At 39.4% G+C, this 14,597-nt stretch overlaps 1 protein-coding gene across 1 annotated transcript in view; it reads left to right on the forward strand.

The window, feature by feature from the left end:
• Positions 1 to 14,597, forward strand: part of sema4c (sema domain, immunoglobulin domain (Ig), transmembrane domain (TM) and short cytoplasmic domain, (semaphorin) 4C) — a 123,266-nt gene that overhangs the window by 79,125 nt on the left and 29,544 nt on the right. Inside the window, exons 4-5 of the mRNA XM_049578965.1 lie at positions 5,059 to 5,213; positions 11,806 to 11,868. Coding sequence (XP_049434922.1) covers positions 5,059 to 5,213; positions 11,806 to 11,868 — 218 coding nt within the window. The remainder of the gene's footprint in view (positions 1 to 5,058; positions 5,214 to 11,805; positions 11,869 to 14,597) is intronic.

The raw sequence follows: 14,597 nt of genomic DNA on the forward strand, positions 1-14,597 counted from the left end.
CACCGCTGCTCTTCACATAATAAGCTGACTTCGGTACTTATCCCCTTCCCTCCTTTGGTTACGTATTCCCTCCTCTCCTCCTCTCCTCCCATCTCTCTCCTTCCATCCTCCTGTATGTCTCACAGCATGTCGCCTATCAGGTTTTTTTAACCATAACTTAACCAGATCTGACTGGCTGTGTTTGCTTTAATGTTTGCTGTGTGTTAACACACAAACACACACATGTAAGCTGGTTAGCAGCAGGGTTTGAGTGGAGGGTTATATTGTGGTTGTGGACTTTTATAGAACAGTCCTGTAGTCAATAGATAAAACGTGCAACGTTTGGTATCTTTACGCATGAAAATAGTCAAAGCAGCTTTCCTTGAACAGTGGGGAATTATATTGTTTTGGTTTATGTATGACAACATGAATAAGTGGGCATTTTTTGCAATAACTGCAGTAAGTGGCATTTTTTGCTGACTTGAGAGTTTTTTGTGTTATATTTTGTTAGCCTGAGTGTCAGACTGAAGCTCCCAGAACCTTCAGTCTGACATGGCTTCCATTGAAGGCAATTTACAAGGGGGAGGGAATTTGATTTTTTCCCTAACCAATTAGTAGAGGTCAACGACTCACCCAGAATGTGACGTCATTAGTATCTATGCCTCGGGGGTGCCGATAACAAGCGAGCATTGCCCATTTAAAATGTCTCCATCGTCATGCACGCCCAGCTGCATCGCCGTTAAATCCAGTTTAGCACCTTCCTTAATTTGGTCCTCCATTAACGTGAGTAGTGGCGAAATACCTCGATAGTATCGTTAATGTGGTCTGTAGGATCTGTAGCGGTCGCCATTGTTGCTATCCTCACCAGTTACCCACTGGCATACAGCTTGACATCAGCGTGGCGCTGATTGGCTAATCGCTAGACCCCCGGCGTTCATTGGTCCGTCCATCGTTTGGACGAGATAAATCGCAAATTCATTGAAGTATGTAAGTCAGGGTCTAAAACTCAAATTACGTGGAGTCCGCTGGCCCAGTTCTCTAAGGGGAGCTTCTTTTGATGGAAAGCCGCTTTGTTGATGGAAAAAAACATTTTTTAGGGTCTAGAAAGACACATTTTGGATTCATATGACAGATGCACAGTGGTATAGCAGACTGCTATTTATCATGGCTAACAAGTTGTGCAGTCAGGCTCAACTTGCTATATGTTTAATGTGAAATAAAAGCTCCTTTTTTTATACTCCAATTTTGCAGCTTTGCAGTGAATTAGATGATTATTCTAAGATAAAAGACAGGGGGAAACAGACATAAAAAAACATAAAAAATTGTCATGCTATCCATCTGGTGCCCAGGTGAAGTTGCGTTTGCTAGGATAGTGAAGGCATGACTCGCCTTACTCTCCCTCTGATTGGCTAGTATTCGTTGCCTTTGTTGGCTGGGTTGGTTAGGTTTAGGCAAAAGAAGTGAGATAAGTTAGAGTTAGGATCAGAATGCCAGGGAAGCCAATCAGAGTTAAGTGATGTAGTCCAAGATTCTTGTTTGTCTTGCTTCTGCACCTCCCTTTTTCTAAAATGGTCAGTTCATTGATGTTTTGCACTCAGTTGAAAGCAATGGTTTAAAATAAAATAAAAAGCCTCACATCCTGTGCAGCAGGTATAGAAAGGGATTACCCTGTATTTGAAGCAAATTAAACAAAATCCAACAACAGGCTTGAGGTTGAATAGCTGTAATTTGGTATCGGGCTTTCAGTAACAAGCCTCAATTTTTTTAAACCTATCCTTTCTTTTGTCTCACATACACACACACACACACACACACACACACACACACACACACTTCTCCTTCATCCAGTACAGCCTGCTCCGTGTATATAAGTCTATTTAGTCCCAAGTAGGCCACAGCGTCACATGAGCAGTTAGTCACACCATAAATCACACCAGTTCCTGCCGTTCCCTCCCTGGATTTCAGCTGCTATTTTCAGTCGGGGGGAAACGGGCAAAAGAAGTGAAAATATTCATGCTGTAGAAAACAAAAAAAGGAATATTCTTATTCAATTTATGAGATCGCATTACGTGCAGCGCGGGCTGTCGTCTCTTTGCGTTCTGCACACATTCTATCAGCCCAGATAAAGCGAGAGAGAGAAGGAGACGGAGAACAAGGTGACACTACAAGCAACAAGAGTGTGGATAATGAAAACTAAACACCATCCTTTCTCTCGTTCCTCCCGTCTCTGTCTTGCTTTCTCATCTGCTCTGCACCACTAGTTTGTCTGTATGCTAGTCAGGGGATTTGAACGGTGTGTGTGTATTTGGGTGTCTTTATGTATGTGTGAGTGGGAGTGAACAGCAAAACAGTGGGTGCATCTTTAAAAAAGTCAGCTCTGGTTTTTCACCAAACCCTGCAGATGGGACCGTGGAGAGAACATTTTGTGATTTTCTCATATTCTTTTGAGATTGTTTGAAATGAGAAACAACCCAAAAATATAAGCATCCGCTAAACAAATTAGGCAGTCCGAAGATAAATCACATTGATTTAGCTATTTGATGTCAAAGGGTCAATAAGTGGGTTTATTGGGATGCTAATATTCCATTAATGCTGTAAGTAATAGCCTAATCAGAGTAAAAGGCTTCATTTAGGCTTTTATTAAACTGATCTTCATCAGGATGTGCAGCACAGATAATCAACTAATCACACCTGCAGATTTACGCCCATTATCAGTCAGTCTGTATTCTTATGCTCTGCATTCTATTCACATCGGATCTCATTTTCCATTTGCAATAAAGTCCAACTCTAAATCCCTGTATTGTTGTGTATAGGTGCTCTGTATAGCTTAGATCAAACTGCTCTCCTCTTAACGCTGCAGTGCTGCGTGTAGGAGTTCTTTAACAATCTTTTGTCTAAACGCTGTGTCCAATTGAGGCAAAACACAGTTTAAGTTGTTTTCCAAAACAAGATTAGCCTATTTTCTCAATTTGAAAATTACCAGTCTTAATGGAATTTTTATTGAACAAGTGTATGAATACAAACCTCCTGGCATCTGGCTCAATAACAAACTCACTTTCAAAACTCACATTAAAGCAAGGGCTGATTTAAGCTGCTGAAGGTTAGTTTCTTTTGTAGATAAAAAGATTTGGATTCAGACCTGCAGTCATTTATATCAGAGCTAGATTGTGGTATCATCTGTATTCATCATGTTCTACTTTAAAGATGCTGCCTTCAGTCTGTTGTTATATTCATGACATGGGAGCTGTAATGGTGCACGTCACTACACTCATCAAAACAACACTTGGAAAGGCCAGTGCATCACTGCTTCTTGTTTATTTGTACAGCTTTTCTAAATAGACGACCACCTTATCTCACTTCTGACATGCAGATCTCAGACTTGTCCTGGAGATTGGCTTTTGCTTCAGGTTCTTAAAGTAAATACAGAGCTTGGGAATCTTTCTACGCAATGTTTCATCCTGCAGGAATCATTTACAACAGATCCTGGAGATAGATACTGTGAGTAGTCTCAGCAAACTCATTAGGACCTAATGGGTTAAACCCATGAGAACTAAAATGTTTTGGGTTTTTTTCCATAACTTCAGCTGTGTTTATGTAGTGTTGATTTTTTGTTACTTTCACTGTGAATGGGTTCAAATTGAATCTATAGCCATTTAAATGGAATGAGAGGGCACTTGGCCACTTGGGAGCAGTACAACAAGCTGTAAACATCATGTTTACACAAGCAAACACTGAGAAATTTTGAGTCATGTTGCTGGCCACTGGCAAATGCGAGTCTACTATTCAATCTCCTTTTAGCTCCTTTTTGTTCTCCACCAGCTCCTGAGGGAAATATCTGGCTGTTAAAAGCTATCTATAGCTAGCAGAAATGTATCTATGTTTCCAAGATCCTGTGTTCTTAAGGTCCTATGTTCCCAGGGTCCTATTTTCCCCAGTTCCATAATCTATTAACACACATCAACCCTCCTATTGCATTCATGCAACTTTGTCTCTCTCTCTGTCTCGAAAATAGCTTTGGTTTAATCTGCTTATCAATACATTACACGTATCAGATGAAGAGCCATAAATAAATTGAAATGTAAGATTTAAATTCACAAGTCAGATTAAATGTTGAGGTTTTGAACTCCCTTTCCAGGTCTTATTTCCTAACCCTAACCTGTTTGTAGGTGGGAATAGCCAGTTGATATCTCACCTTATCTTGATCTTTGGCCTGCTTTTTTTTTTACCTTAACCTGTTCACAAATAGGAATTAAACTTGGCAAGAGACGTCTTTTTTCATAACTTAATTAGTTAGTTGTTATTTTTTCCAGTTAATTCATTCCTTTTATAGTAGTTTAATTTCTTGGGTGGTAATTAATTTCGGACCTGTTCTCCTAACAGAAAGAGGAACTATATTTAGACAAAGATCTGTGTCGGTACAATTTTATAACTCTTGAACCTAAACCATGTCATTAAGCGAATACAGAGCTGGGAGACATTTTCCACAGGTTCCCATTGTATGTTATATCGAGCTGTGGAACACAGGACCCTGGGAACATAAAACCAGGGCAGGTAGTGTAAGCTGTGGGCTATAACACCAAAACAAAGACTAAAAGCTGTTGAAACTTTCAGCAGAGCTGAAGGTAACTCACAGTATTTCAATTTTATGTGCATTTGTCACTGTGAGCGACATCTTTCACAATGGAGGGAGAAAAGCAGGCAAAAGACTGTAGAAACCTCAGACTAATGTAGTGGAAGTTTATGAAAAGATCTGGCCTCAGGGTTCAAATGTGCAGGAGCTCTCAGAGGTTGTGAATCTGAAAGCTGTGTGCAACACACGGAAAAGCAAAGATGTGGGTGAGATGCACCGTGTACCGTACGAGCAGAATGGATGAAATGAAGCTATAGGTGGTGGAGTGGGCGAGGCTTAATGGTGTGAATAAACTGAGACATCAACCAGTTTCAACAAGAAATGTGTGAAATGTTCTTCTCAGGTTTTATTCTGTCATCTGTCAGTAGACCAGTTGAAAAGAAAGATGAGATATTTTGTAGCTATGTATTATCAGTAATGTAATGATGCCTCTGTGTGTCTTCATCCAGATGTGTTGGACAGCATGGCGAGGTTCAGCATTCAGGGAGTATTCAACTACAGTATGCTGACTCTGTCCAACCATGAGAGGGTTTTGTACGTTGGAGCACGGGAGGTGTTGTTCGCCCTGGACCCCAACAACATTAGCCTACAACTACGGCCTCAGGTAACAAACACACACATAAACACTTAAAAGGATCTGTTTTCCACTGTTTAAGGGGATTACATTTGTTACAGAAGTTCAATATTGGAATGATGGGAAGTATTTCAAGAAAAACAATTGTACACACAACACTGCCTGATTAACTGTCACTGCAAACGCCCACACTTTCTGAAAGGCTTTTGTCAAATTGTGAGAAATTAAATGATAACACATAAGATTTAATATCACAGAGTTACATGATGGGCAGTTCAGGAACAAAAAGCATCGTCTCCTCCACACAGCCTGGTTACTGAGCACTACAGAGATAAACACACATTTCAAATACCTAATTTAAATACACAAAATTCAATTATGATATTAACTGTGATATAATTATGGAATAGGTTCGGCTTGAATATGCAGAAAAGGAAGAAAACACAGCAAATCTCTGCTTCTGCAGCACTTCTTTGCTGCCTATTAACTTACAGCCTGACCTTATTTTATTCTTTTTTTGGCTCGTTGTTGGATTCAAGGACATTTGAGAGCACACACAAAAAAAATTTGGCGGACAATCAAAGAACTGTAATAGTACCATAATAAAGTCAACTGAGTCATACCAGTTGTTGGGTCTTTTATTGGTCTGGCCCGTAGTTCTTTTATTAAATCTTCAGGCCTTGTAGAAGCTAATAATATATGAACTGTCAAGCAATTTAAAGCCTTCTTAAATGTGTCGAAATGTCCTGCTTTAATGGTCGAAAATATAATAAAATCTATTAACTGCTGTTGTTAGCTAAGAAGCCCCATGTCAGCTTTTCCAAAGTAGAAAACAACCTTGATTTTTGTTTTTGAGCTTTCTAAAGATAAAATAAAACAAAATTCAAAGGTTAAACCAAACACCATAAACCAAAGTTCAAGCATTTCTTTTAACCATAGAAAATGAATGATATGGAGCCCTGAAAGAGACAAAATACAGTCAAACACTGTCATGCAAGTCAAAAACTGAATATGCGAATGAATAATACTGTTTGTTAAATGAAAGTAGAGTGTAACAACTAATTTAATGTTGTCCTAAATGAAGAAAGAGTGAGTGGCTAGCCAACTTTGTTAATGGTAGCTTGCCATCTAAAATGCTTTTTGCTTCTGATAGGTGAGTTTATACAACAATGCAATGTTTTAGTGCAGTTTTGGTCAACGACAACCCAGAATGTTTTAGTCCAGTTTTAGTCAATAAAAAGTCATTACAATTAAGTCAACTTTACATGCTTAGTTAACATCAAGACTTAACGTTACAGTTAGTGAAATTACCGTGGCATAGATAGCAAGGTGGTGCACCTTCAACCTACCTAGATGTGAAAATATGCAGTGTTTTCTGCAGTATCTCTCTGTTGTTGCTCACTGGTTGTTTACAATCCTGTAACGTTATCCCCACCACTTGCTGTCGCCATGTTGGCCAGCTTAGCTGCCTGTTCTACCCAGGCCCCCAGGAGGTGTGCCAGGTTTTGAAGTCAATTTTCTTAGCGGCCAAACAGTAGAATTACAGCTCTCAAGCCCTTCACATGATGCCACTGGGCCCAGAAAGACTTTTCCCGTAGGCTTAAACTGGGAAATATACGTCTGCAAATCAGTGGTTGAATTTATTTGAGCACTGCAACCCCTGTGAAATGACTTGTTTCAGTATCAGGATTGGAGCCATTCGCTGCAATAACATTTGGAAAGTCTAAAAGAGCCGCAATATTAAATAGTTTTATCCCAATTCAAATTAGCAAAGTCCTAAACTGTAAGTAGTCGGCCCATCAGAAAGACTCTAGTGTGCCTGCTGTATGGGCCCGATGATCCAGAAGCAGCACCTATAATATAAGTAATGTCATGCGCCACTGAGCAGCCTTCAGAGAGATGAATGAGGTCCCACCACCAGCACTGTATCCAGGTCTCTTAATATATCCATGGTTCCACCAGTAGAGACTGACCTCTAGTGGTCTTGGATGTCCACTACATTCAATACCTGCTCAATGCAGGCTCTCCGCTAGCCTGGAAATCCAGACCCAAATCTAGAAAGATTTAGGGTCTGGCTATGAGTAATGCAAATGGCCCAACTCGAGGGGCGGCACCAAGCATGCATTTGAAAATATCACTGCACGCAACTGGATAACACTATGACCAATCAGAACAATACACGGGGTGACGTATCCAGAGCGCTGCAGTGGAGCTAACTGGTAGATTAGACTCTTGCCAGATCAGATCGGCAAAACAGCAAAAACATCCTTCTTGCAAAGGAAAGATTCGAGCGCCCTCTTCTGTTCCTCTTTTAGAGAAAAAGCCAAGTCTAACTCGTTCATTGTAGCGGCCAAAGCTGTTTCAAACAACTGGTGTTCATCCGTAGCCATCTTGCAATGTTTACTGACTGATTCCGGACTTCGCCGTCGCACCGCTATCGTCATCTGTTTAGCTTGCCTGTGGCCTGTCTATATCAGATACACCGATGTAATTGGTGCAGCTCAGCTCCAAGGGCATGGGTAATGAGCATCATTACTGTTTGCAAGAGTGATTCGCTGAGCAAATTCAAATTGTGCTCTAGCGAGAATTCTGGATTTCCAGGGTAGCTCTCCGCATGAGTTTAATATAAAGATATGACTTAATTTTGAAAGTCATATCTGGTACACCATAATACCGTGATACCTCCCAAGCCTAGTTTGGGACATCATCACCTGTATGGCTAGAATTCTGGGAATCTGCACACATCCCTCAATCACTGACATTCCTTACATTTTGATCGACAGACTAGAAGAGAAATCATTGTGCATTTTGAATGTCCAATAGCCGACCACTAAAACTTAATGCCCATCTCGTCTTTTTGCAAATTACGACAAAAACAAGGTCTCATGATATCATGATTAAGTGTTTATCAGGAAAGGGATTTTTACATGATCAAGTTTTATATATTTTGGACTCAGTTCAGATGTTTTCTGACAAGTTATTACTTTATTTGGAAGTTATTTATGTTATCTGTTGCTAAAAGCCTTCAACAGTAATAGTGTGAGCAAGCTGCCAAATATTAAGATGGTAATGTGCATGGCTATTGGCTTTAATGTTTCACTTCTGTCAGCACAAACATATCCACTGTGAATCTGTGGGAGTACACAGGCACACACACTTGCACATCCACTTTCACAGGTTTTGGCTCTGTTTCTTAGAGTTTATGATGCACTTATTTAATCATTTTTTTTATTGTCCTTGTTTTAATTTGGGTATCTTGTTTTTCCGTAGAGCACTCTGGGGCAAACCTGTTTGGTTAAAGTGCTCCATAAATACCCTTGACTTGACCTGATATACACACACACACTTATGCACACAGAGAGAGGCTTAAAGCCTCAGAGACTCAATCTGGTTTTGCTTTGCTCCCTCAATAATTGGTCCATATTGCAATCAATACAATTACAGCAGCCCAATGAAGGTGTAGTGAGCAGCCTGCGGCGGTTTGGGAATTGTTATCTGATTTAGTGCCGTAATGAGCAGTTATTAGATGCACACACGCATACGGACACACACACTGTCACACGCAGCACAGGCTCGGGCTGTTTGAGTGAGGGTTATAGGAGTCTTACAGTAATGATAAGACCACCTGTTGTCAGCCCCCAGTGTGTGATGTAGAGGGAAGCAGCCAACACAGAAAAATGACAGTGTAAGGACGAGGGAATAGACCATCCCCTCCGTCACCATCTGCCCATCACTCTCTCACCCCTCCTCCCCCTGTCTTCCTTTAACTCTGACTGTATTATGTCTTTGCTGCTGTCTTCCTTGCTGTCTTTCTTCATTATTTTTATGCCGGTCTTTCTTCTCAGAATATTTTTTAAGGATTTTTTTTTTCCCCAGAATATTTTAGACACACGGCTCCCATCCGTGTCTGATGTGCTTCCTCCTACATTATTAAGCTGTGTTCTCTCCCATGATGATTGTTTTTCATTATTTCATCTATTAATTTGCCTCAGTCATCCCGTGTGGTAACTCAGACACCACTGATTCAATTTTGACTACAGTAACTCACTGTTTCACTTCACTTCATCATTTTTAAAATACAAAGTGTTGCACACGTTGTTGAAATGGTTCATGTCCACCTGTTCTTGCTCTATACATCCTGTACAGTACAAGATATTATAAATTCAACCAGCACTTTTCAAAATGCTGAAACTACATAATAGTTACTTTTCACAGACTATGTAAGATGCTTATGAGCTTTCTACAATTATTTTTCTTAAGAGAGCCTATTATTAGTACCATGCATCAGTGTTCTTTACCTTTGGCAGATCTGTCTTTGTAGGCCATTAGGTATCGACACTGAGAGCTATTATTACATGTACAGCGTATCCTCATGCAATGATTTGTATGTATGGCAAGTAAATTCATGTAGGTTAGGTTTAGGAAAAGAAACTTTGTTGGGCGTTGTCACATTACCTACGTATGTAAAGTCACATACCTAACATAATGTACTTAATGTAATGTACTTAAAGTAAAGTTGCATAGGTTAGGTTTATGCAAGTAGAGTCAGGTATGTTAGGTTTAAGAAAAGACACAAGGTTTAGCGTTAGCATAATACATACTTAGCGTAAAGTTATGAAATTAAAGTAATGTATTCAACATAAAGTTATGCACTTAACATTATATTCTTAATGTAAAGTTAGATACTTTATATAACGTACTTAATGTGAAGTTACATAGGTTGGGTTTAGGAAAAGAAACATGGCAATGACATGTCTTAAAATAACTCAAATATCACTTGGTTTCACATGGGACACAAACACCGGGCTCCTTGAGGAAAGTCATGTGCCTGTTTTACCCATCTACCACCCGAGCCTGCCTCCTTGTGCCGACTTTTGTTCTTTATATTGCTTCCTTCTTTACTTCTGTCAGCCCATTGGTCATTTGATCACAGTCTTCCCAGTAATGTGTTATATACTGATCACTTGATCATGATTACATGGGTTATACACAAATCATGGTGCATTACTTTTTGTAGGTGCAAGCACTAACACTGAATGAAAAACAGCCTGACTTCTACTTCTGCCTGACATTGTTTGTAAAAAAAAAAAAAAAAAAAAAAAAAAAAAGAACTTGATCTGTGTGAAGCAAATGAAGAATGAGTTTCTTGTATTAGATAGTAAATTAGACAGTGACTTGTGACTAATGAGTCTCCCCTGGGAACAAATTAGAAGTAACAGTAAACTGCTGGTGTTGCCATGCTTCATTTTATCTTGTCTTTCTTTAAAAACTCGAGTGCATTAGTTCAAAACCATAGATCCTGCAGGTAATATTTCACAGCCACTGATCCCGGTGATTAATGCAGTTATTAAATCTTAACCATTATAACTCTATCACCTCTACAGTGAGAATTAAATGTGGACATTCAGTGGACAGTGGTAAGGTGAGGTGATTTTCATGTGACCTGCCACTGAAATAATGTTGTATTAAAAAGCCACTATAAAAGTCAGTATTTTAAGTCTAGTTTTTAAAGTGTAGTCGATCTACTGGTACAGTACGTGGCCATTGCCCATTGTTTGATTGCTGTTGGTTTAAAACCAGTCAAGTAAATCAGAGTTTAATACTGAACCTGCAGCAGCACCCTGCCTGTAATGACCAGCATAATTATTTCTAATGGTGTGGAAACCTCTTAGTAAACAGTTCATATTTTGGACCTCTGTCCACGGAGCAAAGTTCAGCCATGTGTCACAGAGTCATTAAAGAAAAGCAGCTACTGTAAATAACACTGAATAGCAAAGGTCATCGGATAAGGGAAGTATGGACATATAATGTGTGGAAGAATGTCCACATTTCCTTTATTTTCTCCGCTATTTCTGTACAGCAGAATTGTACCTTTTGAGGGAGAAAATCTTGTCACAGGGGTAGTGCTTTCTACAGGTGCATTATGGTACACTTTCCTGCCAGTCTGTTTTTGATCCTTTAAACAATGGTATAATCATTAGGGGATTTTGCTGCACTAAGGACCTCACAGTTTCCTACCTACCACTAACAGTGTGTTTGATCGGGCTGACTCAAAAGCACCGCTGCCAGGGACTGAACCTGAGTCTCTGCAGTGCTTTTTTCCTTGCACCACCTGGGCGGCTCAGTCTGTGGACTATTTCAACTAACTTAACTGTATCTTTAGTTCAAGGTGAACTAGCATAACTTTGTACTCAGGTCTTTCAGAAACTACTTTGTACCAGTTTGGTGGATCGAAAAGTATGCGCCTGCTCCCATTAGGGCCCATTATGTGCAAAGCGTTCATTTTTCAGTACCAAAATATACTTGAATATAACATTTTATCAACTCTGCGAGTCTGTGGTTGTTGCTATAGTTACAGCAGCTCGGGGTTAAGAGTGCAATCTATAGGATAAGTTAAACAAAATTGCATTTTTTGCCATGATGTTTCTCTGAGTGCACCTTATTATAAAGAAATGAAATTATGTCATTTACACATCTATTTATAGCTGCATTATTTTTTATGGTGTTTGCCAACGAATGAAAGTGATATATTGATACATAACATACTTGCATAATGGGCAGACAGCATCATTCCTGGAGACGTGTTGCTTACACATCACATCTGTCTCTTTCTTTTCTCCAGATCGACTGGCCGGCTCCGCAGGATAAGAAGAGAGAGTGCGTTGCCAAGGGGAAGAACAACCAGGTAACATGGATTTTAGCTGACAGTGTCAGAGTCATCAGGGTTACCTGCCTTGCTCAAGGGCAGTTTTTAAAGATGGAGCCTCATGAGAGCAACATTACTCACTTCACTTTGCTCAATTACATTTTGTCAAGTCAGGCTGGGGTTTCAAACTGGAAACCTTCCAGTCATTACATTAGCACACAGTGAAGTGCATCTTCCAGACAGCATTAGGATCAGCAACTTTTGAGGTGGTTCGATTCAAGAAGTGTTTTGTCTTGAGCAAAGTCCTGCTCCAGAGAGAATCTATGATAAAGACAGATGCTGAGGCTTAATATTTAACAGACAGACATGAGAGGAGTATCAATCATCAAATCTAAATCTCAGCGGGAAACTATTTCTTTAATATAAACCTTTGCTTCTTATAATGATGATGTACCATAGTCGGAGAAGCATTCCCTTAATCAGATTTTTTTTTTAAATCTCATCATGATGTTCCACTTTTTCCAAATATTTTATGATGATATCTAACAGAAGAGTAACTCTGTATAATTCATCATTAACTCTCACATTGTCTGGGCTCATGAGCCTCCAGTTCTTACCATCAGTTGTGGTGCATCTATGAATACAGCGAGGCCCAGTGAACCGGCCCCAGCGTGGCACTTTAGCTGCAGCGAGAGCTACTCACTGCTTAAACTGCATAATGCACGTTTGCAAGGAGTTTAATATTTTATAGAAACACGCAGAGCTTTTGGAAATGGAGCTAGAACTTCTCTCATTGCACAACAGTAACCTTTGATGTGGTTTTAAACAGAAGTGGAAATGGTTCACTGGAGTGCAGTAGTAGCAACACAACTTTAACTAAAATTGAGTCCAAGAAAAAAAAAAGAAAGAAAAACATGTTGGGGAATGAGTAGAACAGGAGCTCTAAAAATACTCTAGTGTTTTTTAAAGTTATTAAAACTTAATGTGTAATTGATAATTTATCTGTTTTGGATGTGGCTCTAAAAATAAAGTATGATGGCCTGTGATCAGGATAGTTGTGCAGAACTTTTAGTCAAAAATACTAGCAAAAGACCAGTCCCAAAAAGTCCAGTGACAAAAAGAGCCATGAATACTTACATGTGGTTATATATACAACAGGAATTCACTTACTATGCGAAAACAACCATATGGTGTTTACACTGGCCGTCATTATACTTAATGATTAGTCTTTCTGTGTAATGCCTGAAACAGGCCCGTCTGCCAGACACATCTCATTCTGATTATCCAAGCTGATTGCAGGAGCTGTAAAAATGAATTTTAAAAAATCATATTGCTCTTATTACAGCGGTGAGATACAGATATTGTTTTGCTGCTGCAACGGCAACATCAAGTGGATGCCCTGAATTATTCATTCCTCTAGCATCATGTGTGAGCATCTGTTTCCAATTGCATTCAAAGAGCTTTATTGTTCATCACAGCGCAGACATTAAAGGGCACTACCCGTAAAACACTGCATATATTATACTGTTAATTACACACATATCCTTTGAATGGAAACAATCTGTCGCTTTTTTTGTTCAGTTTAAAGGTTACTTAGATAATGCGGTTACATCACTACATCAACTATTAAGTGATGTCCCCAATAGAGCACTTTTATAACAGTGTTTAATTTGACTGACATCATAGACAAAACAAATAACAATTAAACATTATTCCTGGAGGCTGCCAGTGTTCAGCGTTTCAAGTTTCTGTGAATCATTTGTACGTCCAAAAAATAGAAGAAAATGGCACAGACAAAAGATCCTTTCAATTGCTGGCTGTTCAACTGATTTCACACATTTTTAATAAAAAGATATCAGAAAATGTGATCTAGTCTCAAGGTTATTGAGGTATTTCAGGTGCAGAAGGATATAAAGTGACACTGAAGCATTAGACTAAGACTAAATCTCCGAGGTGTATGTGTGAGCATACCGAGAGTTCACCTCAACAGAGGACACAGCAGCACTGACCCTCATCCTACCAACATGTTTAACATACAAAGACTACCAATGGGGAACTAAAAAAATGATAAACTACTGTATTTTTTGTATCAAATTCTCCGGCATGGGAAACCTAAACCTACTGTTTCATATGTGTCCCTCAGTGCCCTTGCTCTTCTTAAATGCAAATGGCAGCTTTTATCCCAAGCGCAATCTACATAAGTATCTAAACGCTTATGTACCATCCTCTGAATCTGAGATCATTTAGTCTCAGCAATTTCAAGTAAACATTATTTGTTTACATTTATATTTGTACAGTAAAACCAACCAGGGTCATTTTGAACCCAGTGTAAGATAATTGAAATAAGCCCACAGTAATTAAAGTTTTTTTGTCTGTCAATACAAAAGTAGAGACCCTGGTCTCAGTATGCTCCACTGTCAAAATAAAGGTTGAATGAATGTAATTTGAAGTTTATGTAAACAACCTGATAACAGACAGCATTGTCAACTCGTTACATGACATGTCTTCAGTCTGGCATTGCATCCGATCTGGTAGATTCCCGTGGGGGAGGGGGATTAGATTTTCCCAAACCAATCACTAAAGACCAGTGCATGCGCCTGAATCTGACGTCAATTTATTTCCACACTGATGTGAAGCCATGCCAACATACCTGTTTTCGGTTTTGTACCTGGGTTTTAAGTGGAGCAGAGCAAAGTTATACAAACTATGATGTGGGGCGATTTAAAGAAGACATGTCAATTTAGAACAGCCTCGATAGCAGGTTACAG

This window comes from Epinephelus fuscoguttatus, linkage group LG6 (genome assembly GCF_011397635.1).
Source record: "Epinephelus fuscoguttatus linkage group LG6, E.fuscoguttatus.final_Chr_v1".
NCBI classification, from domain to species: Eukaryota; Metazoa; Chordata; class Actinopteri; order Perciformes; family Serranidae; genus Epinephelus; species Epinephelus fuscoguttatus.